Source organism: Melozone crissalis, unplaced genomic scaffold, assembly GCF_028551555.1.
Source record: "Melozone crissalis strain CALT ecotype California unplaced genomic scaffold, PUWL_Pcris_2 ptg000013l_1, whole genome shotgun sequence".
Taxonomy (NCBI): domain Eukaryota; kingdom Metazoa; phylum Chordata; class Aves; order Passeriformes; family Passerellidae; genus Melozone; species Melozone crissalis.
This window is the reverse complement of record NW_026535791.1, coordinates 5,444,084-5,469,323: the sequence shown is the minus strand read 5'-3', so window position 1 is coordinate 5,469,323 and position 25,240 is coordinate 5,444,084. Positions and strand designations below refer to the sequence as shown.

The 25,240-nt window shown below is 38.7% G+C and overlaps 1 protein-coding gene across 1 annotated transcript in view; it reads left to right on the top strand.

Moving 5' to 3' along the window:
* The window catches only part of ATP8A2 (ATPase phospholipid transporting 8A2), a 308,974-nt gene that overhangs the window by 39,495 nt on the left and 244,239 nt on the right, over nt 1-25,240 (top strand). Inside the window, exons 3-11 of the mRNA XM_054271506.1 lie at nt 8,877-8,976; nt 9,586-9,684; nt 10,556-10,601; nt 14,803-14,843; nt 16,683-16,756; nt 19,854-19,923; nt 21,302-21,429; nt 22,445-22,556; nt 23,087-23,252. Of these exons, the coding sequence (XP_054127481.1) occupies nt 8,877-8,976; nt 9,586-9,684; nt 10,556-10,601; nt 14,803-14,843; nt 16,683-16,756; nt 19,854-19,923; nt 21,302-21,429; nt 22,445-22,556; nt 23,087-23,252 (836 nt within the window). The remainder of the gene's footprint in view (nt 1-8,876; nt 8,977-9,585; nt 9,685-10,555; nt 10,602-14,802; nt 14,844-16,682; nt 16,757-19,853; nt 19,924-21,301; nt 21,430-22,444; nt 22,557-23,086; nt 23,253-25,240) is intronic.

Genomic DNA, 25,240 nt, shown 5'->3' with positions numbered 1-25,240 from the left:
TATCGACCTTTGCTTCTCTACATGACCTTTGCTTTATTAAACTGCCTTTATCTTAACCCATGATTTTTTTCCATGGTATTTTCTGTCTCTTGTCCTGCTGAGAAGAGAAATGATAGAACAGATCAGGGAGTACGAAGTGTCCAGCCAAGGTCAGCCCACAACAAGATGGGGAATAAGCTTCCCTATTGCCTTGTAAGACCAAAGGAATACAGGTGGAGTATGGTGCTAGGGGCTTGAATGCTGTGTTAATACTTCTGAGATGACCAAAATAATGGCATGAAAAATTTTCCAAATGTATCCTCAGTGAAGACTGGATAGTGTACTCGAAGTTAGAATGTTCTATACGTTTTGTTTTCTTGGAATTACAGTTCCTGGATGTCTCATGAATGTGTAATAGTACTGTAATAGGAATTTTTTCTAGTGCATTTAGTAAAAATCACCAGTAGAGTGATTTGAGCCCCTCACTTGTTGCATGTGTTAATGTTGATGGAAAAGAGTTGGACTTCTGGTTTATTAGTCCTGGAGGAACAAGTGTACTGAGATAACTTCAAGGACATTAGAAATGGTCTCCAAATTTTTGAAGATGGTAGAGTTGCTTTGTAAATGTTGCTCTAGGTAATATTCTTGTATTCCAGGCCTGGTAGTGCATCTTGGTGCAAATCTGACTTGCATCTGAATCAGGACCCCATGTGCAGTCTCAGTTTGTGGCTTGATTGGTAGGTTGGACAGTGCAGCAATCAGGAAGGACAAAATTCAAATTGTAGTTTTTTAAATGGATCTTGAATCCAGAAGTCTTCTTCAGTTTTCTTATCAAAGCAGACTTTGGTGGATTGATCTCTTAAAGAGGTCTGAAAGGTTGCATTATAATATCCAGAATATAGTTCAGTGTGTTTTCCATATTTTTCCATACAGGCAAAAATTAAGTTCTGATAGATAATGAACAAAAAGTCTTCAGTGTTTATTTTAAATTGTACAGGGTCTTAAAACTCAAGTAGGCAGGCAAGAATCAATTTCTGCTCTCATAAGGCAGAAGCACTTTGCATGGGGAATTTAGCCCTGAAGACTGTAACAAGGTCTCTAGTGGAATGATAGGTCCTGCATTAAACAGACGACTGTTTATCTGTGGTCCCAGACTGTCCTATCAGCGTTTGCATGATGATTGCTGGTGACAAAACTGTAAACACAATCTTTAATCTTCCTTTTAGTTCGTGTGTGTCACATTAAATTAAGCCAAGTGCATTGCTTTATTGGCTTGTGTGTAGGTACTGTAGAAGTCGGTTGTGATTTAGAGGTGTTCATGCTTTTTAAATGTGTGGGCAGGTTCTCACTGGTGAAACAAGAGTTGCTAGTATCACTAACCAATTAGTATTGACCCTTGAAACCTGAGTAGTGTTCTCTATGATCTGTGCAAATGTGGATTGTAGTCTGCTGTGTGCAGGTGGATTTCTCTGCACTTAGTGTATAACCCGGCATTCATCTTGCACCAAAATGTTTTACCATGTTCTTAGGTAAAAATGCCTCATTTTCTGTTTCAGTTTATTCTTAGTAGAGTTCAGGCACTGGCCATTTGTTTTATTGTGTTTGTGTTAGATTTGCAATACTCTTTTGTTGTCATGTGAACAGATTGCTTGCCTGACTGCAGAACAGCATTTTGAAATTCTTCAAAGAGGGCATGTATTATTATAATCTGAATGGTACAAGTCTAATCATGTGTTAAACTAATCCTCTAACTCTTTTTAGTTTTAGGTAGATAGTGTTTTTAAGTGAAGCATACGTTTTTAAATAAACAAAAACTTGTTTCCTGTAGAGCAGCTGTTGATGATACTGCAATCTGCCATGATGAAAAAGGCTTGGGTACAGCTATAGAATTGCTTGGGTACAGCTATAGAATTATTCTTTTAGCCATTAAAATTCGCTAAAAGCACCTGTTATTGTATGCCTGGTGTTGTGTATAGAGATTATACCAGTGTATTTGAAGCTGCTGCATCTTTGGTCTTGGGCTATTCCCAGGGCAAGAACCACTGGACAGTTAATTTTTTGAATTTTGCCCAGATGAAATGCCTGGATGAAAAAAAATACAGATGGGGAAGTTCTAGTGCCTTTCACCTGCTGCATGCTGAGCTCTGGTATCCTGAAATTGTTGTGGTGGTTTGTGGCACAATGAATTTCATACATCAGCAGTAGCAGCACAGAAGGTGAATTAAATTGGGTCCTGTTTTTCTCTTTTTAGATCTCCCTGACTGCTAGTGGTCTGTAGAAAAAGGTAGAAGAGAATAAATTATCTTAAGTGGACCTAAGTAGAGTTTAAGATGTGTAATAACTGCATTCCACATAGTTTCTGTGGGTTGTGAAGATAATTATATTTTTCTCAAGACTAAATATTAATTTCTTCTGCCAGCCCCCTGCTTGTCACTAAAATAAACACTTCTTTAGTTGTGGTGACATTTAGAGTCAAAAATTTGCTTTAAAACTGAAGCTAGCACAATGTCTTTTAGACAGCTAACTAGCTAATGTGACTTGTTTGATTTCCCCCCCAGTCATCTTCATATCAGTGCTGTGCATTTAAGTGGAGGCTATTCTGTCTTTGCACAATAACTAAATGTGGTACTAAACTTATTTTATTAGACAGTAGAATTTTGAGGTTAACTGTGCTGGTCAGCTGTTTTTATTGAGTTGTACTTGCCAGCAGGGTTACTGCAAAGCAAGTATATATTACTGTAGTGATGTCCTCCACTCATGCTGAAACAACATCATGCCTTCAGAGCTAGTACTGTTTCTAAACAGTCTTTGTTTAAGGTATTTGTTACTGAAAAACAGCCAGGAATCTGTTCCCCTTTTTGTAGGGATTTAATGAGTAGAGAGCTCATGGAAAGGCCTTTTCTGTTTGCATGCTTTAGGAAAAGCCTCCAGGGTACTGGATTTTGAAGCAGAAGTGCACTTGCTTCTATTAAATGTGACACGTGGTCCGGTTTTCAGGTTAAACTGAGTGTAAGCAGTTGTGGCAGTGCCTACTCTGTGTTAAGACTGAGCTACTGTAGGAGACTTTGCTAGTGGAAATAGTATTTGATTTGGTAATTAACACCAATTACATTAGTTGTTGCAGTCTTTTAGTACTTATGTATGACAATAGGACTGCTGATAAGTGGGGCAGTTTGGAATAAGGTACTTTAGGTTAGAAGTTCTCAAAAAATCCTTACATGGTTAGGAGGGGATCCTAATGAAGTAGAAAGTAATGGGATTGTTGTGCTTCAGTGGACAGGAGTTGATAGTGCATTTTCATGTCCTTTTGTCTTAGTAGTGGTCTGCCTGTGTAAGGGTAGGAGCTGAATTGAAGCCCTTGAAGATGAGCTTGTTGCTGATGCAGCTTTGGAGGAAGTGCAGGTAGCTCACCCAGGCTGGGTTTGTCAGCCTGATCACCTTGCACACAAGGTAGATAACACTACTTGCCTGCTCAGGCACTGGTAACCACTGAATATTGCACTTAGCCCCCTACCTTTTTACTGGGTGTTGATGTAGGATGCACCACTCAGGATGTGCATGACTAGACAGTAATGATGCAAGAATGATCTGAAATGTCTGTGCTAATTTAGATTTTTTCCCTTGTGTAAAACACTTCTCAACATGAGTGGCTGGTTGTCTAGCTGACAGCTGTCTGCTTTTTTTTCTTTCCCTTACGAGACCTTTACTTTAACTTGAATGAACTGTTTTTCTGAGGAGTTTTGTTTTCTTATTGCAGCAAACCCAAATCATGGTGGCCCCCATAAAGCAAGTTCTAATGGTACTTGACCTGCAGGGAAGTTAGTGGGCTGTGTTTGTATGTCCTGTCTCTTTTAAACTTATATGAAACAATAATTTTCCTCTAAATCATATGATTTGAGGAAAGAGGGCTCAGGGATTCTGAGATGTGATCAGCTCCACCTGTAACAAACAAGGGGAGGTGGTGTTTTCCAAACAGTGATGCCTTTAGTTACTTCTGGTGGGAGCCCATACTATAAATAAAGAAATAAGGAATATGGGGAAGTGGTGAGGTGCTTGAGATGACTACTATCCCACTGATAAGTCTTCTTCAGCTGGAAGCTGCTAGAATTGTTTTCAGTCAAAGTTGAAATTGATTAATTCTAATACATTTGAATACTCTCAATCAATTTCATTGTCTGTGTGGATAATTTCAGAGAACAGATGCATCTTCTACAGCTTCACTGTGGCTTTTTTGGGAAATCTTTCAGGGTTTGATGTTTCAGTGGCTAAGCACAAGAATGTACCTTACACCCATTTCCTCTTTTGACAATAAATGAATTTGTATATATAAAATACCTTTGGTATTATGGAGGAACTGTAGCAGAGTGCAGGGAAAGATGGAAACAAAATAGGCACTTGGACTGTGGACAGTGGTTGTTCCAGACCTGAGTGACAGATATAGTGTGGTAATTCTTGACTTTTTTTTTTGTCTTGGTCTGGCAAGCTTTAAGCAATAATGTCTTGCAATATTCAAGTTGTTGCACTTTTTGCTCTGTAAGAGCAAGTCCTACTTCTTTCATGCTCCTCTGTTATGCCCCGAGCTCAGGGACTGTCTCAGGTATTTAAGCACCACATGTGCTTTTCTTGGCTGCTAGAAGTGTACAGCCATAAACAGAGCAGTGAAACCCTTTCTGGCTGGACCTTCCTCTGTAAGAACTGTAGTCTCAAGGATTCATCTGACAGGGCAAGGCCCTTCAATTGAATTGGGGCCTGCATTTGTTCAGGCTCCCTATTATTATAAAACCAGGCTATCTAGGACCTAATTTTCAGTCAACCAATAATCATTTCATAGGCATATGAGTAATTTCTTCTTATAAGCCCTCATGATATATTTTTTGGGAACTTGTAAACAGTTGATTTTTGTCTCTCTAGCAAGTTTGAGGAAAATACACCATCTTCCCTATGTGCAAGGGAGGTAGATGACCTTTCACTGTCATATGCACACAACTGCTGAAAACCTTGTTCGTGACACTTGGGTTTAGAACAACCTCCTCAGTATTCTACATGGCAGCACCTTGTTGATGAGATGTACCTATAAATGTGCGCTCTCTGTACTCAGTGTAATAGCTGAATGTTGTTTGTTTTGTTAGTGTCTCTTGAAATATGTAGAGCTTGCTGCTGTGCCTCCTTCTGCAGTGATGACTGCCTGGAGCTGGCTTGTCATGGTACCTCTGTACATGAGAGCTTTAGCAGAACCTGAGATGCTGATGTCAGTTTTGCTATTAAGTGTCGTGTGCCTGGCAGGACCTCAGCATGCAAACACCATCCCACTAAAGACACTGTTTGAGCTCTACAATCAAGCTCATCAGCTTGGGTTTTCTGGGGTTTTTCTTTTCCTTCTCTTTTACTGGGTGTCTGACCTTTTGTACGTGTTGATGGACACAAAGCCTGTTGGTGAGAGAAGGGTTCAAGTCTGTAACGTTCACTTTAATTACCCAGCCCTGTTGCTGTGGTTCAGGTGTCTGTGCCTGGCTTTCTTAGTAATTGTTCCTGCAAATTGATGTGTGTTAAAAGCACTGACATCAAGTGATACTCATTCTTCAGCTCTTGGAGAGTATTTCAAGTATGTGAACTGTGGCATGAGTAGGTATGTGTGAATGCTGTCTAGGAAAGGATAGTTTGTTGTACTTGTGACCCCTGGAAATGGGACCCCATGTATCTCAAGGAGGTTCTGTTTTTTTAATCCTGATTATCCTGAAGGGCAAGTTCATCTCAGAGTTGCCGTTTTAAAGGAAGGGTGGAAGTGCTTTAGATGGCTGACTGGAACAGTGCAGACTGTGTTCAGCTGCATATTGCCAGCATACACATGTTTCAAGAGAGTAACTGCTCTGCCTGTATTACTGACAGCCTTTGCCTCTTCAACCATTAGTCAGTAAAGTAAAACCTGACTTTATGAAATGTTTTTGGGAAACAGGGGAAAAGGCAACAATGGGAGTGGTTGTGCAAAAGTTACATATGAATAAATAGGGGAACTGTACTGAACTGCTACTGAGTTTCTCAGTGCACCGTTTGCTACTTTTGAGTTGACTGTTATAGAAATTACTAGGTAATCCTTGGTACTTGAGTAATATGGTAATGAGTTAAAGTATGTGAATGACACTAATATTTTGCAAATTATACAGCAATTGATTTGAAAAAAATCTCTGCACTGCCTTAGGAACAGTGGGGCCAGAGCCAGCTGTAGTCAGGTGTGTCCAAATTCACTTGTCTAGCAGGGTTTGGTATTGTTCCTCCTGTCTTGCACAGTGGTGTAACTTGAAACATCACTTATGTGAATTAACTTGCAGGTGTGTAGGAGACATCTCTTCTAATGTTTGCACACCTGTTCAACATTTGAACTTGTGTAGTTAAGCGAGATTTGCATAGGTAACAGCTGTTGCTTTAGGAGAAACCAGTATGTTGTTTGTTTTTCCCCTTGCGCTTCCCTCCTCTCCCTGCCTCAACCTGTTCTGTGAGCTGCAGGCCTTGTATTCTCTGAGTTAACATGGCTCTGACTGGGGCTGGTCAGAGAGCTAACCTGCCAGTTTTCTATTTTTAGTGACCAAAACTGTGCTATGAGTGAGATGACTGAAGTTTCTACCTGTTCATCTATAGATTTTAACTTTCCTGAGCTTTGGTTATCCTGAAGTTGTAACATATCTATATGTTGTGAAGGAGCACAAGAGGTTTTTGTTATTTAAAAATAAGCATTGTGTTTATCATTTAAAGAACTGCTCTTCAGAGCTAAGTCAGTTGCATGCTCCTGCCCAGCTTAGACTGCTAGTTGGGTTTCTGTAAGAAGTTTTCTTTTGGAATAATAACATGTATCTGCTCTTTATTCATACTAGTGGTTGCTGTTCTGACCTGTATGGTAACAGCTGACTGTGCCTGCTTCTAATTAGAGCTGTACCCATTTTCTGTGGGCATCTGTCAAGTTACTTAAGCGACAGAATACATGGAGTGACTTACTATGTACAAACCTCTCTCAAAAGAGCCTTATTGTGTTGGCATTAACATAATTGTTAGAGTAAGAATCATGTTTGAGCCAGCTAGCTGTGAAGTTGGTAGGTGGTAGAATGGTGTTAATAAATGTTTCAGCTTGGTTGCAGTCAAATTCTTGTGTTCTTATAATCATAGCAATGTGATACCTAGAGGAATACTGTTCTCATATAAAATCTGCTGTTGCTTGATGTCTAATTAGTGCTGCTTGGAGATATTGCTTCTGGGTCTGAACTGTGAACTTGATTAACCCATCATTTTAAGTCACAGCATAATTCTGAGATGTGTGTTTAATTATGTTCTGTATTAAAGGAAGGTTATTACACATGAGACCAAGCAAATGTGGCTTAAAACAAAAGAAATACTTAGAGCTGGAAGGATTTAACAGCATTTGAAGGAAGTAACTTTATTTATATAAAGACAAGACTTGCTTTAAACCTGGATATATGATTTCACTCATTTGGCTTGGTAGATATGAGCCATGATTAAATACAACCATTTGAAATTTCTGTAAAATATTATGTTGAGTATTTAAATACTTAATTCTGGTAGTAGCAATAGAAATGGATTTGTAGTTAGTTGAAGAGGAAACAAGGCAAGTTCCTAAGACAAGATTCATCTTAATTTTTTTAATTGTTTTTTTTTTTTTTTTATTGCCCCACTAATTTTCCTTTAGTGTTCAAAATAGAGCTTTTTAAAACAGGATGTGCCTTGTTATTTCCAGTTACTGTTTGATTTTGAAAGATGCAGCAGTGTCTGGTTAGATGGCTTGGAGTTTTGGACTGGGCAGATAAGAAGGAAACGAAGGTGGTTAAAGGAATAAGCTGGAAAATAGACTTAATGGAGAGGTGGTCTTGGCACTGCTAGGAAACATCAGTAAAACAGGAATTGGGAAACAATTTTTCTTTTTTCTTGAGAGCCAAGTATCTTAGTGTTCTCAGTTCCTTGGAAATACAAGACTTATTAAAAAACCAAAGCAAAACAACCCAAACTGGAACAAAGCACAAACAAAAAAACCACTGAAAATGAAACCAAAACCACAGCACCCAAACAAAATGATGTCTCAAAATGTCTGGTTTTGCTTGTTGTGCCTTTGCAAGGCATACTGAGCTGCAGGTGCTCAATTGTCAAAACTCCAACTCATGCTGATGGCCAGTAGTTCAGAAGGTGAAGGTTCTAATGGTTAAATTATTGTGTCAACTTTGACACTTTTTTCCTGCAGTGTTACTCATGCCCATTATAGATTTGATGTGAAGATGACAAGAAATTACATAGGTGATTAAGGCTTGCTAGTCCAATATGTTTTTGTTTTAAGGAGGAAGAAAAGTAGTTATAATTCAGTTACATATATATGTTAGTTACAGTATTTAGATGTATATATATAATAGGAAAAATGCTAAGAGCCATTAATCTGAATAAGTGTATATTGTTCTGGAGTATTATTCATAGCTGAGTGTAAGTTATTCTGAGGTAGGAAATGAGACATTTTAAAAATACCTTGCAAAATTTCTAATTTCTCTCATTCATCTCTGCCTCCCCCAACATTTAAATTGAGAGGTAAGCGCTTGGAACTGAAATGAAAGCTTGTCTGTTCACAGTGATGAAGTTTGGATGGTGTTAAATTGTCTGATAGTTCATCTAATAACAAAGGTACCAGTGATAGAAGTGGGCCTGACAAGCCTTCTGGGTCTGTGTGATACCTTTTTTGTTTGGTACAGCTCCTTATCATAACCAAAGCAACTACTTCCTCCATATTCTAAATATGTCTTTACTTTGTTATCTTTGAACTGCTTTCTAGCACTGGCTTTTGGGCTTTTTTGGTCATGATCCCCACCTGATATTCTGATGAAGTACTAAGATGAAAATCTTCTACCCTGCAGCACAGCCAAGTACAGCGTGGTGACATTTCTACCTCGATTCCTGTATGAGCAGATAAGAAAAGCTGCAAATGCATTCTTCCTCTTCATTGCCTTACTGCAGGTATTGTTTTATTACTTCCCCTTGTTTATAAAATGAAATGGTAATGTAGTAAAAGTTATTTCTGTTGTTATGCTTAACTGCAAAGTTATTCTTAAATTTACTTTAATAGTAATATTAATGGGATATGTAGTTGCTAATTGAAATTGGAAGACAGCTTGGAGACTTCTTTCCATGTAGTTGGTAAAGTCAAACCTCTTTTATTCTTAGTAAGTAAAAATAAATGGTGTCATAAAACACGGAGCTATTGACCATTGTGAGAAAAGAACGTATGACTTTTTTGTGGAACTTCTGCTTAGTTAGTTCAGATTATCACTGCTTCCATGTAAAACAGTATAATTTTCTTGTAAAGAGAGGAGAAATACAATGAAAGGCATGTACCAAACCAGTATCTTGCAACTCTGTTACTGTTTCTTCAGACCTACTTGACTGTAGGCTAGTTTGCCCACTGAAATGGTATATCTGTGAGGCACAGATCACACAGTAAATCAGAGAGCTTTGTGTTCTTCTTCTGAGAGCTTTGCATAAAATTCTAAATGTATCAGAAATTAATTTTAAATACAAATACAAAAGGGGTCTCTTATATAGGGTCTCTTTTCCCTCTGTTCACAGCAAATTCCAGATGTCTCTCCAACAGGAAGATATACCACCTTGGTGCCATTGCTATTTATTTTAACAGTTGCTGGCATCAAAGAAATCATAGAAGACTATGTGAGTATGATTGATGAGTATGGGGATGAGTATGATGGGGAAGGCTGTGCTAAAAACCAAGTGTCTCAAAAGCTATAAAATGCCACAAAGCCATGCATCTCTGAAGTCTCTTGAGTCATTGCTCAACAGCAGCAAAATATTGTTTTGACTTTCAAAGTGCTTGACTTGAATTTTTTTAATAAATACTGAAAATACACTGAAATCAATAAGTATTTTCATTATAGTTGGTGAACAAGAAAACAGAAATTAGGACATTTGTTTCTCCGTCTTCAAGCTAGCTTATTAATGCTTTTATTAGAAAGACAGTGTAGAATCCTGACAAATATGTGACCTTTTCAGATGGTCTTGAAAATGGGAGTTGGGGGGAGGCAAGCAGCTTAAGAACAGAGAAGACTGTTTTGGGGAAAATCTGCTCTAACTTGCTTGTATACTTTACATCAGAACAAGGTCTTTCTGCTTTGCAAAGTACTGATGAGTACTTGACTGATTTGGATATCAGTCTAAACAACAGCATGTGGAATTTATGCACGTGGATATTTATCTAAATATTGTGGTCCTTATTGTTCCTTTTGTTCTTCAAAAAAACTCACCTTTGGAGACTTTGTTTTTTTACCACTGATGAAGGTTTCAGCCTGACTTCCAACACGGTGACTTTCACTTTGAAGTTTATAATTATATTCTTTATACTTTTTTACAAACCATTTGAATTTAGATGATCTGTGACTTTTTAAAAAAACAGAAAAAAAACCCCTGTAAAGGCAAAAAGAACCCAATGTATCATCTTGCAGTTTGTTGTATTTTTAGCTCTAATCGTTCTCAAATTTGTGATGAAGTGTAATGAGGTGTAATGAAATGTGTTGTTTCCTTACAGAAAAGGCATAAGGCAGACAGTGCAGTGAATAAAAAGAAAACAGTAGGTAAGACTAAACAATCTTGAAGTATTTAAAATGCAAATAGTGAATGCTTACTTTTGAGCAATTCTGTTGCTTTAATGGTCATCGTGGTGAGGAATGCCTATCTTGTGCGCTAGTTACTTACCACTAATTTAGGATTTTACTTGGCTGAAGGTTTCAGACTGATGATTGATGGCCTGACACTTAAGGGTGAGGCATTGGGAGGATTACTGGAATTTATAAGTTCATGTAATTTCAAGGTTGTCCAAAGTTACATAGTTCTCAGCTCCTCCAAGAAAACCAAGCAATTTTTTTTCCTTACCAAACTCCATCCTGATTATTTTGACACCAAAACATCCCGAACTAAAAAAGCCAACAACCTCCCCCTGAAATGTTAAAAGCTGCTGTCAGAAGAATTTAAAGTCATTTTTGGAAATGCTGCTGCCCTTTAAATATAGTAAGTCTGGGGATTTTTTAGTTTTGCTTTCCTGAAGTGTCACCAAAAGAGAATTTAACAGTGATATCCACTGAATGCTTACATGTATCCCTGAGGTATGGACAGTACTTGTCACTGTATGCCTGAAGACATCACTGTCATTTTCTTCCTCTCCCTTAACTGAAAACCTGTGCAGAAAATAGGAAGAACTTGTCAATGGCCACCCTGTGATTGTCGTGTGCTGTAGTCGAGGCAACTCCATGTTCCCATGTTGGACAGCTCCACTTCTCCTTCTCTGTGCAAATGTGCAGGTGAAATGGGAACAGAGGGACTTGAGCTCCAAGAAGAGCCCCTTCCTCCCAAGCACAAGTACCTGAAGTGTCAAAAAGCTAGAGGAACACTTAAAGGAGCATGGGGAAGTGAGCAACCTGCTAGCTCCATGCTTCAGATAGTCCTGCAAACATTATGCCTGTTTTTTTCACTGAGTTTGGTGCTTGAAAATTTGGGTTGATCATTAAGATTGTTTATTAATACACATCAAAAGAAATTGCTTTATCAGTTCTCCTAGGTAATGTTTTTACAAGATCTGAGAAGATATTTTGAGTGCAAGAACACTGTATTAGTCATAAGCAATTGGCAATTAAGTGGCTGTAGCACAACAGGCCTTGTTATGGGTAACATGAAACATGGTCCTTTCAGAGGTCGTAGAGGCAGTTAGAATTCATTTGTAGGTAGAGAATGTGTGCCAACAAACACTTCAAGGGACATTTGTCACAGTAATTGTGGAGAGACATCCTTACAGAACACAAGGTGTTCTAATGGAGCTAAGTGGAACTTAGCACTTCAAAAATTATTTGAGTTCAGATTTTATTTTTTACCTTTGAATACTCTAAATAAATTTTCAGTCTGATACTTAAAACTGTATCCTCCTACTTCTTAAGAGGAAGGCTAAAGAGGCTTATTCTTGAGACACGTATTACCAGAGTGAAAAGATAACTTGGGTTCAGAGTGGGATTAAGATGAAATAAATTTAGGTTCTCTGTGTGGCTTTAGGTTGCTCTTATCGCTGAGTGGTGTCTAATCAATGCATTCAGTGTGGAGAGTATTTGAGCTCACTGAGAAGCAGATGCCTGCTGTCTGCTTGGCTGTGTCCTGAACTCCACTGCCTGCAATGGCTGGTTGCTTACTGCAGCAGCAGTCATGTAGGCTTTGCGTTTATCTTGTTTAGGTTTTTAGAGCAGTTGTGTATCTTCAAAGTGCTTTTCCTGTTTTAAATTTACCATAGAAAACATCAGTTTGCTTTGCAGAGTGGCTTTGGGATGTAGGAATTAAATTCCCTTTGGAACAAACTAAAATTGAAGTTGTGCCCCAGGTGAGCACTGAACATTTGCATTAGGAGGTGGAGTGTGTTTAGGCTCTGAGCCAGTGTTTTTTGTCTTGGATGGCTTCACATGATGTCTGTGGTGATGACATTAAATCTAGAGACCAGACTCCACATAATTCCAAGTGAAGCCCCTTAGCAGTGTATTGCATAGATACAGAGAGCTCAGTAATAATTTTTCTGATGTATTGATCCTCCCATTTTCAAATAATAGAATAAGTAATGAGCATTTAATATTGCATGGGATGAACTCAAATATTAGACAAGCACAGGGCTAGCAAACTCTGGAACAAGACTGATGGGAGATGCTTCCCTTTCAGGAGCCTCACTTCAAATGGCCCTGCATGACTGGATGTGAGTGTCAGCATTAAGTCCTAGATCTAGAACTGGGTTTTGGTCTTGGAAAGCCCTAGATACAAGGTTTATATTGAAACTCTTTTTAAGTTGAAACAGTCTTTTTAGGTACTTGTCCTTTGTTGCTTTAACCAAGTACCTTTTGACAACGAATAATTCATCAATTTTATCCTACTATAAATATTCTAGAGAAGACATGTCCTTTTCTGTCCTTTGGAGTACTCCTATAAAACTGGGTTGAGCAGAGTAGGAGGTGTGAAATTGCAACCCCAGAATTTCTAAACTGTTTTATGTCTAATGGCAGCTTTCTCTTTAGACTGTGGGATTAGGAGTTTAAAAGGAAATAGTTCAGTAAAAGAAAATAGCTTCAGTAATTTGCTTGGGTATTTAATTTTAATCACTAAATTGATTTCAGTAAGCATTGCAAGTGAAATTGTTCTCTGAAGTAAATTGCCTTCCAGATCAGGTCTGTAGCACTTGATGCTGCAAAATACCTTTGTGTGTGAGCATACAACAATGTCAACAAAATGTTTACTGAAATGTCTCCAAAACTTTCTGGTGGAGTAGGGAGCTGTCTGAACTATGGCACAGGAGATGCTGAGTGTTGCAACTCCTCTCTGAAGGTTTGAGTTTTGAGTCAAGGCTGCAAGTATTTGACATTCCCCTTGAGATTCTGCATTCAAGCTTCTGAGTTCTGAACTAAGCAGAGCTCAGTTCAACAGCAGTGTATATGAGGGATGGAAGGGGTGCACCAAAACTGTTATTCCCCTAAACTGCTGTTATTCAACCAAACTGTACTTGTTTGGTTGAAAGCTCAGCTTTTTTTGACACATCACTGGCACTACTTCTGTTGCTGCCCACCCATTTTTTTTGTTAAATAGTTTAGTTCATTGCAGTCCATTCACTGCAATAGTAATGCAGGGTTCAGTGCTTCAGTATGTGTGGCCTGAGAACAGGAGTCAAGAGACGACTTCTGCTTCATCTATTCTGACAAGTCTTGCATTCCTGTTTGTGGAGTGGTATATCCTCAGTAGGGTGGTCAAGGCTGTACTCAGCAGAATTTTTTTCTGAGAGTGTGGTATTATTTTCAAATGAGCCACATGTATGAGATGCATAGAGCTGAGAAGATTGTTCATATTCAAAAGTAGGGGACTGACCTCTTCAACTCTGATATGTTGCACAGTGCACTTTTTAAACACCTTTGAAAACTGGCTACAGCTGCTTTCAGTGAAGGTGAACTTGCTGTGCTTGGACCTGGACTGGACTGGGTTATCCAGCAGTAATTGGGCATATTTGACCTTACTGTTTTGGCTGGAGTAGTCGTAGGTATGTGTAGAATCACCTAGAGGAGGTGCTTAGATGGAAAGGCATGCTACAGGGTAAATGACTAGTGACTGTGTTAAGATGTCAGTGTAGAATTTGAGCCCTACAGAAACTGACGTCTGTTTTAGTACCTTGCTTTCTTTATCTTGTTTCAATGTGAACTTCAGAAGTAAGGATTCCCTGTCTGCCAAAGCTGATTGTTGCTTTTCAGTAGGGCTTGGAGCCTGCTTGGCAGTTAAGACTCAGATTTATGTGGGCCATGGGTAATGGTAGTGAAGTTGGGTGTGCCAGAGTCAAAACATTATTAATAAAATGCAAGGAAAAAGATGAGAAGTGAAAATTCTGTGGTAAATCATACAGAGAGTAAAGGCCCTTCTTAATACTGATTGACAGTGGGCAGTGGTCTTTTGTTTTAAGTAAGGTAATTTCCTAAACAAGAAACAATGCTGCCCATCTGCATGTTAGTATGAAGTGATGCCATGAAGAAATCAGGCCACCAGCTGTTGTCTGGCAGGAGATAAAAATTATAAAAATATGAAGGGCAGATTCTTCCTCTTTCTTGGATTCACATGCCCACAGCTGTGCACAAAAGAAGTTCCAGCTTCTGAAAAATACATTTCTGATTTTTGTGTTGGTTCCTATTGTGTTTGCTACTGCTGATACAGTTATTTTGAAATTTGTCTGAATTATGGCTATTTTTTCTGTAATCTAACTTTAAGCTTTCTTTCCAGTTCTAAGAAATGGGATGTGGCAGAACATTATGTGGAAAGAGGTAAATAAAACCTGAGGATGGGAGGGAGGGAAAACAAGTGTTCAAGAATTACTCTTGCCAGAATTAATTAGGAGGCTTAGAATTAATACTACATGAGAATTCTCTGTAACTTGGGGGGGGGGGGGTGGGAGGATGGATCCTTTTTGTTCCAGTAGTCAAAATTGCCCTGAGCAAGGCACCTGGCACATTTTTAAATCCTGGTACTGTGTTACAGTCAAATGCTAATGGACTGTTGTGTTTTTCCTTGTGCAGTTAATAGGTAAACTGTAAACAGTATTTTGGTTTTAGTCTGCCTAGAAGAGTAGTTTTCACTGCAATGCTGTACCTCCCCTGCAAGTCTAACAGAGGCTCACTTTGCTGCCTGTGCTAAAATGTCCCTGGGCTTTGAGACTAATTAGTAAGCTGCTTGCTCAAGTAAGAAACACCAGCCCTGCTGCTACCTGAGGCACTTGGGACCCATGTTCTATGAGGCCCTTGGCCAGGGTCTGGTGAGCTTTATTTCTCAGACCTGGAAGTTGCTGAAATGCCTTAGGATGTATCGATCTAGTTGTGACTCTTACTGCCTTTTAAAGGATAAAATTAGCCCTCTTATCTAGTAATTGAGGAAAAAGTACACCCTTTTAAACCTCTGAGGAATGAGATCAGTCTCAAGACACCTAAAAGCTATCCTGCTGAAGTGTTAGGCTACAGTAGAAGCTCAAGATTGCCAGGGATTCAGATGGCTAATGTGGTTCCTGTTTATGCTGTTCCAAGTCCTATTTTTGTAGAAAGGACAGTGAATTGAAAGTTTAAGGTCAAGCCTGGAATCTGGGTTTTTTATACCCTTAGGCATTTCTTGAGTTGACTTGTGTCTGTAACTGCATGTTGTCCAGGTTTGCATTTATGGTTAAGGAATAACAGTTCTGTATTATCCTCCTTGATCACTTTAAGGCAGACTTCTGACTTTTTCCTTTTTTTTTTTTGTGCTGAAAGTGGTAGGGAAATTATTTTAGTGGTATCTGAGAAAACTAATGAATCTGCTTGTTCAAACATACCATCTGTTTCCATTTTTATAAATTAATATCTTGAAAGTATTTTAAGCCCATTTCAGACTCTCAGTGCTGCATTGGCATTAAGCAACTTCATCTTTATTGGGCAAACCTGGTTTACTGTTTTGAGAGTGCTACTTGACTCTTTTGAGAATGAAAGTCCCATGCATATGTGACTAACTCAAGGTGCTGGAAAGTCTTAGGCCTGTGTAGGAGGAGACACAGTATTCCAGAATTCAGAACTCTGCATATCTCAGTCAAGGAAGGACAAGATTCATAGAGATACTATTTGCTAGTGATTAGTACAAGCAGTGCATCTGAGGAGAATTGAGGGAAAATTATAGTGATAATTGGGTAGGCAAGTAATCCAGGTAAGGAATAGAAGAAAACTCTTGATACTTAATGAAGGGGAAGTTTAAAGATGAAGGTAAAGTTTAAATATTCTTACTAGGGGAAAAAATATGACTAAAGAAAACCTCTGAATTTGGATAATGGCAGAATTATAGAAAAAAAGTAATTTTTATTAAATATAAGCCATAGAAGTTCACAATTTCTAATTGAGTGTATCTAATCTATCTGAGTGTACCTTTTTTCTCTATAGAATTTTATACTTTGCATTCAGAAAAGGGAAGGCTTTGATATTTCCAAACTTGCAGTGAAAAGTACTCTGACTTTCAGAGAAACTATCTCTAGCTGTTCTGTGCATGATGCTGCTTTTCTGACTGTGTGAAAGAAAATAACAAACTAACATTCCAGACAAGCGAACTGTTTGTTTTTCTCTTCCATGCTACTGTACTCCTGGCCACCACAGGTAGCAGTAGGCGATATTGTGAAGGTCACCAATGGGCAGCATCTTCCAGCAGACATGATCATAATATCTACCAGGTATCCTGAATGGGTGTGGAAGTGATGTGTCTGATGAACTGAGGTGCAGAGGACTTGAATCTCTGTATTTGCTATTAATAAAACCAGACATCAGATAGCACTAATTCTATTCCACATCTAAAATCAAATTTCAACAAAATTCAATGACAAAATATGGCTTTACTAGGGTTTGATTCATGTATCATTGTAGATAGGCTCTTCTAAAACAAGGTGCTTCAAGGCTTCACTTTATGAATTGCAGGTACATAATACTCTGTATTGATGAGTTTGTTGGAAGACTGAAGGTCCTTAACATGAGCTTCGTGCATTCACTGGTTCTATGGCCTTCTGAGAATCCCTCCACTTAATTAAGGAGGCTTAGGTTTTCTTCCAGTTAATTCCCCTGAGTATTCAGCATATTTTCCTGTGCTCCCCCAGGAAGATTTTTCTTTCAAATAGTATATCCTAAAGGCGAGCTCTGTTGGCATTAAACAATAAAATAGCTTTTGAACTTCATTTGTTCACTACTTCTCTTGGATACAGCTCTTGTATGGTCCATCTCTAGCTTGGGAGGGACAGTAACCAGTTGAGTCCTTCTTGGTTTTGTTTCAAGTATGGGACAAATTCCTGATGCCCTCCAGGACACATTTTGCCCTCTTGGCTGCCAGGGCACTGTGGACTCATGTTGAACTTGCCATTGACCAGGACCCTCAGGTCCCTTTCCATGGGACTACTCTCCCTCATCCCATTCTCCAGTCTGTACATGCATCCAGGGTTGTCCTGTCCCAGGTGGAGAATCCAGCACTTGCCTTTGTGAAACTTCATATGGTTGGTAGTTGCCCAGCCCTCTTGTTTATTGAGGTCTCATAGTTCCTAAAAGCATTTGAGTGTTACTTGACTGCTAGTCTACGTTCTGGATCTGTAGAGCAACTTGAGGCTGAATCAAAATCACAGTTTGCTTAGACAGATGAGGTGTTAGCAAGAGACAACAGCACAGCTCCTGTTCATAAATATGCTTGTAATAGCCAGACCTTACAACACCTCCATAATTCCCTCCTGTGTGTGTGCTTTTCAATGGTGACTGCAGATTCCTCTGGTCTCAGGGATTCAGTTCTCTTATGTGATCCAGCTTTTAAGGGAACTTGGTTTTTTCAAGCTCCTGTATTTTCTGCTCCATCCTTCTTGTCTGTACTGTTTCTGAGAGGTTTCAATTTTTTCTAAGCTCTATCCTAAAGCTCAGTCTTTTTGAATTACTGCATGATGAAGGAGAGAGGTACCTCCATTCCATGGTATACAGTATTGTATTTCTCAAAACAAGCCTCAAACCTTAAATAAGTGGTTGTCAACTTAATATGCAGTTAGGCTGAACTTGGACATCAATAATTTTGTTTCAGCATTGAAGAATTTTTTACTTAAGAACTTCTCTAATGTATTATACTAAAAACCCCTTCTGACTTATTTCTCAATTGTGTGAGCCAGCTTTTTGTTCTACAGTATTCTACTAACCTGCTGTCTTTGATAACCACATAATAAATAGAAAATTTAACCCAAAGCGTGCTGATTTGGGAGAAACTTTGCTTGAAATAAATAGCAATTTCTATGGCAGTTCTGCTTTATAATTGGTATTATTCCCATGATTCCTTTAAATGTCAATACTAAGTGTCCTCAGTTCACCAGAAAGCTCTGCATGTTCTGAATGGGGTGGATTCTTTTGCTTGTATATGTTGATTTTTCTGTGTCTGAGGTGATTGTCAGAGGTAAATTGACAGTTGTTTTTATCTTGGCTCTCTTTTCCTGTTCAGCAAAAAGGTGACATCAAATTTTACATAAAAAATGAATTAACACGAAGGAAAAATATTTTAATTCAAACACAACTTTGCATGGAAACACGTCCACATTGCTCATTTCCACAGTTCATGCTATTTCTGTGGAAATTAGAGGAATTGTATTGCAAAAGGTCTCCTTCCTGAGCTAACCTCTTCAGTTAGCATACACCTAGGTAAGGTGTATGACAGAGGTAAAATTGCAATCAATCTGGACTCTCATCAGTGTCTTTCTTGAGTTCATATTCAAATTTACTGTGTAGGAGGGGACAAAGAATAGACTCAACCGTTTTTTCTTTTCAAAGCAAAATTATTGGAGAGAATAATCTGGCTTCTTACTGTGTTATAAATGTACCTGTCCATTTCTTAATTATTGTTTTCCTAAGGAGCCCTTGTTCCTGACTGTTCTGTTGATTGAGTACATTTGCTGTTAGAACAGTTTATTACTTTGGAAAAAAAATAGCCATTTATCAAGAGTATGAGAAGTGATATGCTGAAGAAGCACTTGCTTGAGTCCAGGTGGGAAACTGATATTCCTTAGCAGCCTGAGAAGACAGTGGGCAGAAAAATCGTTTTGGTGGTGCTATACAGAGGTTTTGAATCTTGAGTGGCATGTCAGGAAAAGATCTAGTAAAAGTACTCTTCCTTGTCACACCTAGGCTGAGCTCCTCTGTTACATATAGGTGAGAGCTTGACTAATAGGAAGTTCAGTTCTAGGAGGAAGATTTTTGTCCCTATTGTTAAGGGCAGAAACACATCTGGAAGATGCAGGTTACAGCCTTCAATCCTAACAAACCTTTTTCTCATGCTTGAAAAAGGTGTTTAGCAGTGACTTTGGGTGTACTTCCCTTATTAAGGGGACCTTGCAAAAGTGATTTTGTGTGTTCAGTTCACAGACAGAATTCAATAGCAGAGAGCATTGCTGTCTTCATCCAAACATATCCCCTTTTTATATTGTTCAATACTTGCTCTTTCATCTGTAGCTCTTAAAATTGGAAGCAATTTAATGGATTGCAATTCAGAGTAATCCACTTTAAGCATCTAAGTTTATAATGACTTGTTAAATTCTTACTGATTTTTGATTTAGACTTGTCTTTCTCTGTAGTTTGTTGTATGACCATATCCAAAGACATGTCTGTTAAATATGTACCTTCAACTTTTGTGGTGTACACTGCCAGTATAGTTTTCTGTCTTTGGCAGTGCATTGAAGAAGTCTGTGGTGGACTGTATTAGCGCAAAAGTGGTGTACAAAAAAGTACTGAGTTTTAATATTGAAAATCTTACACTCCTTACAGTGAACCACAAGCCATGTGCTATATTGAAACAGCTAATCTCGATGGGGAGACGAATCTTAAAATACGACAGGTAAAACAAACCAATTTTTTTTTTTTCTTTGAGCTATTTAATATTAGTTATGAAGCAGCATCTAGCTTGCATGACAACGATACAAGTGCTTTTTTTTGTTGTTTTTTTAAAAAGCATGTTCCTTCAAGTGGCTGTAATTTGCCTTTTCAACAGATACAAACCCAAGCAGTAATGCATCATGTGGAAGTGTAAGGAACTAACCTGGAGCAAGTATTTTAAGCCCAGAGAGACAAATCAAACAGACCTTGGATGTGTTTTGCTGAAGGTCTAGTTGGTGGAATTTAAGTGCTGTACATAAAAAAATCAGCTATGCTTGTGATGAGAGTTGCAGTGTCTCCTGTCACAAATACTATTTTATGAGCATTATGCAGAGGCAGAAGCTGAAAAGGATCCTTATAAATTGATATCTTTGTGATAAGCAGAAGAATTTATTTGGATCTTTCTAGTTTTGTTACAGAAGTAGTGTTGCTTATAGTGTTTAGAAATAGTTAAGAATCTTTGGCTTCTTTCATTAAAAAAAGTACTTAGATTAGGATTTTGAAACACAGATAATTTGTTTTAAAAAACTACACTTTCTGCTTCTTTGCTACATTTGTAGAAATGTTACTTAATGTTCCAGATCAGGCTACTAAGTCTGGTCTTGAGCTCTGGTAGGATTTTATTTGCTTCAGGACATGCTTCAAATACAAAAATATGGCCTTGCTCCATCTTGCAGTGCTGCAGTCAAATTCTGCCAAAAGAAACACGACATGGATTCCTCTTTTAATAGAAAGGCAGTGGGATGCTGTGCATGTGCTCAGATGTAGAGTACCAATATTTTGTTGCAGTTGTGTGACAGGCTGATCATTGACCTTGAGGAGGATCAGAGCATATTGGCTGCAGTAGCCCAAGAGAGACTACACTTAAAAACAACCATATTTAGCATAAGGTGTTAACAACCATAACACATCAGGGCAGCTATACTTTGAGCAAAAAGCCAAGTCTATTTATGCTGCTTTTCTCCTGCTTCCTCCTGCACGTATCAAACTTTGTGTTTTGTGGATGTTACTTTCCTCTTGGTTAAAGAGGAGCCATGTAGGTAATGTGAAGATGTGTGTAGAGAGTTTCAGTCTTGGTAGTAGTTTTCTATGTGTCCATAATGAGTTTTCCTTGCAGGAAAGAGGTATTGAATATCAAACAAAAAAATAAAACCCCAAAACATAATGAAAACCAGCCCTCCAAAAAAAACCCCACCAAAGCAAAACAGGATCCTGAGTAACAAACCTCCACAGATTTAATTGTATTTTGGCTCATAGATGTTAAAAGGAAGCACCATTTCAGTAGATTGCCTTCTAATAGCAGTTTTTGTCAAAAATCTCCTTTAAATTGTTCTGTGCAGGGTTTGTCTCAAACTGCTAGTCTCCAGTCCAGGGAAGAATTGATGAAAGTGTCTGGGAGGATAGAATGTGAAGGACCCAACCGCCATCTCTATGACTTCACTGGAAACTTGCGCTTAGATGGTCAAAGGTATTGACAACAAAGCCATGAATTCAGTTGGTTAGGAAAATTGTTTCCTCTGTTCTTTTAGTCTGGCACTCTGAGCACATGCATGTTTTTGCTGGAGAAGATGAGGGTAATAATTAATATTTATTAATCAGAGCATCTGCCAGTATAAGATAACACAGTTCTGTCTTTGCATGGGTACTTCTGCTCGTTATGGGAGTATTGATTTCTTTGTAATTAATGGTGATATTTTATTAAAAGGTACATCTAAAGAGAAGGATTCAAGGAGATGGTTGGGGTTTTTAGGGCCTTCTTATTACACAGGATACACAGAAGAAATAGAGACCTTTCCCTTTCAACAAGAGCCAAAGGCTGCACCAAGGTCAAGTTTGTAGAGAAAAGTGATCCCAGAACCTGGAGGCTTTGGCAGTGTGACTTTGATTTCTAGAACTCTTAAAAGAAAAGTATGTCGTTTTAGTACTCAAATTCACAGATTGTGACAGGTTGGTAGGAACATACATGTTATATTTGGCTGTACCTGTTTTCCTTTACCAAATGTATATTCCTTGGGCAGCTCAGTCCAAGAATAGCAGATGATCACTTGCATCCCACTTGGAAGTCACATGGTTGATACAGGCTTTCTCAAATGCTTGTTTAATTGTGTATTTGATACAGTGTGCTTGAAATGGATGGTCTCTTTGCAAGTTCAATGCTTCTCTGCCCTTGATATGAGAGAGAATGTACTAGCCAAGGTCAAGTGCAGAATAAGCTTATTTATGGCTGCCACATAATTTCTCAAGTTCTGGATAACTGGAGCAGCTCTGCCCTACTGTGCTTTAGCAGGAGTTAGACTTACAGAGGTTTCAGTGCTTTCTTAGTTGTGTGAACAATCTAAGCTCATTATATTGCTATTACCTTCTTCCCCTGTTGTCGTTTGGGGTTGTTTGTATTATTAACTGGGGAGCAAGGCTAGGAGTAGAACTATCTTCTTTAAAGTGTTACCAAGAACTGGAAGATTCATGAACTACTTCTTTTGCAGCCCAGTTCCTGTTGGTCCAGACCAGATCTTGCTGAGAGGTGCACAACTGAGAAACACTCAGTGGGTCTTGGGTATTGTTGTGTATACAGGACATGACACAAAACTCATGCAGGTAAAGGTTTTAAGGGGATTAAGGGTATGTTTTGATAGAAGTTGATCTTATTTCCTGTATTCTCATTGTCATTGACTTGATTTGATGAAATAGTTTGACTCATTATAGTTAAGGCTTGGAGGTCTCGAGGGATAGAAGGATCCATTGTGCTCCAATTTGCATGTGCACATGTGCAAACACACAATGAAGTGAAAGCAGTTCAATATGTTAGGAGAGCTAACTTTCATCTTAACTTATCTGGTAGCTGGATGGCATTTAAAACTGAGGCTTAACAGCTGAGGACATAACGTAATTATCTTCATGATTATTACTAAGACAGCAGTCCTGTATTTCCTTAATGTCAGGGAGTGCCTGGTGAGACGGGCAACATGTGTATGTTGATCACTGCTGCTAAGCATCAATGGGATGGACAGCAGGTGCTCTAAAGGACTCTGAAAGTAAAGACTGGGTTTGCTTCTGGATTTTTCTCTTGTAAAAGCCATTGCCAGGTTCTTTCTCTTTTTTTTTTTTTTTCCCCTGCCACTGTTTAGAATTCAACCAAAGCACCTCTGAAGAGATCAAATGTGGAGAAAGTGACCAACATGCAGATCCTGGTTTTGTTCTGTATTCTCCTGGTAATGGCCCTTGTGAGTTCTGTAGGTGCCTTATTATGGAACAGAACACACGGCGAAGTTGTCTGGTACCTAGGCTCCAACAGTGAGTATGCAGGCACTGGGCCAGTGATGTATCAGGCTGCAGGGGCAGCCAGGCTCTTACCTTCACTGAATTAATGCATAAAATAAGAAATAAATTTAAAAACCACAAAAAAAGCCCCAAACCCCCTGTGTCTTGCTAGTTTTTTCATGACCTAATATATTTTTTTTGAGAATAGGCTGACATAAGTGAGCTTCCCAGTGAAGCTTCTAAAGGTTAGGTAAATATCACTGGGCTAGCACCCAGGGAGCAGGGTAGAAACAAGAGGGGCAAGAGTTACTCTTGCATATCTGGTGTTCACTTCTTTCATCTCGGTAGAGATACCATACACGTATTTTTCTCTCATGTACTGCAGCCTTGTGTGTGTCTGTCAGTATTTGACTACAGGATGGGGAGTATCAGTCTGATGCCTACTTCAGCTTTATGCTTATATACAGATGCAAAGGATTTCTCTTTACTTCTTTGAGTTAGAAATGCTGATCTGCTCTTTTAGAGAAAATTGAAATGGTGGATGTCACAAATTCTTATTTATTGGGTAAAGTTTCTATCTTTAGCTTCTGTTAACTTGTTGTGAGAAAACTGATCTTTTAGCATCATTATATGAAGGGTTTTATTTGATTTTTCTTAGTCCTCAAATTTATTAGCTCATTATCAAAGATGGACATGAGCAATGAAGTACTCCCCAGCAGACTTTTAAGGAGGTTACATTAGCTGTAAAACGTGGTGTTAAAAGCATTTTGAGATGCAGATCTTAAAGCAGTTATCAGAAACGGCAAATGCCTTGTCTACTGATGATGCGAAACAGATGGCAAGTGTATCTTCTGCAGTTTAAGAATTGTAGTTATGGTAGTAATGAAAAAAACCCTATAGGAATAGCATGGAAATGCCCCATATTTGACTCTGGGTTTTGTTAGTAGTAATGTCTTCTTGTAGCAGTGTCAGCACTTTTCAGAACTTCTTGCCTGCTCTCCCCTTGTTTTTTAATGAGTAAGTTTAAATTTGTGCCTTCCAATGACAGAAGTAGTACTGGAAAAGATGAATGGAATGAAGTCTTGAACTTGCAGTACAAAACAGGTTCTACTTGCAGTAGACTAAGATGACATGATAGTCTGTGTAGATGCCTTTTTGTAATTTGAATGCACAATTTCTATGCCTTCTGTAACTGCCACACACAGAAAAGACACTGTTTCAGGTTTGGCAGGTAGATGCTAAATTTTGGCTAAATGTCTCATCTCTGTAAAAATTGTATTGGAAAATGTTCCAATACCAAGCATGCTTCTGTTTTCTGTAAACTTATCAAAGTTATGGAATTAGTGTGTACTCACACTTTGAGGTGCCTTTGTCCAAACTCTGATCTTTATTAGGCTTCAGTGATTTTCTCTGGATTCTGTCTCCTCCTAGTTTGCTCCCCTGACTTCTAATTAACTTATGATGCTGAAAACCCTTAGTTGTGGACTCTGACCCTGTTGTGCTGGATGTTCTGTGTGCTGACTGAAGTGCCTCTCTAAGTTTCTAGGGAAGTGGAGAGCATACAAATGCGGAGACTTTGATTGTAAAGAGAGGCTGTGGGCAGCACTGTGACCAGGAGCCTTCATCCTGTGTCTCTGCTGAGACTTGTACCTTCCTGCTGGCTGTCTATAAGTGTTTCCCCTTCCCTTTAGGACCAGTTGTGGTGGTAGACTTATTTGGGCAAGTTGCCCAGTGTTGTCACCATTAGTAACAGCTTCTTTGATTAAGCAGGGTGCGCTAGTTCATATACTAGGCAAGTGTTTAACAGTCAACTTGTTCTTGTTGATTTCTTTTGTAAGGGTGAATTCTCAGTTCTGACCATTATGTCAGATTTTAGAACTAATTTCAGTGTTTATTTTTTGTTTCCTAACTCCACTGAAGCAAGCAGGCACTCTCTGAAAGATGGTTATATTACTAGTGACATTGGGGGCTCTTAATTGGGCAGTTGACACACTAGATAAATGTCTAATTTTGGTTATAGT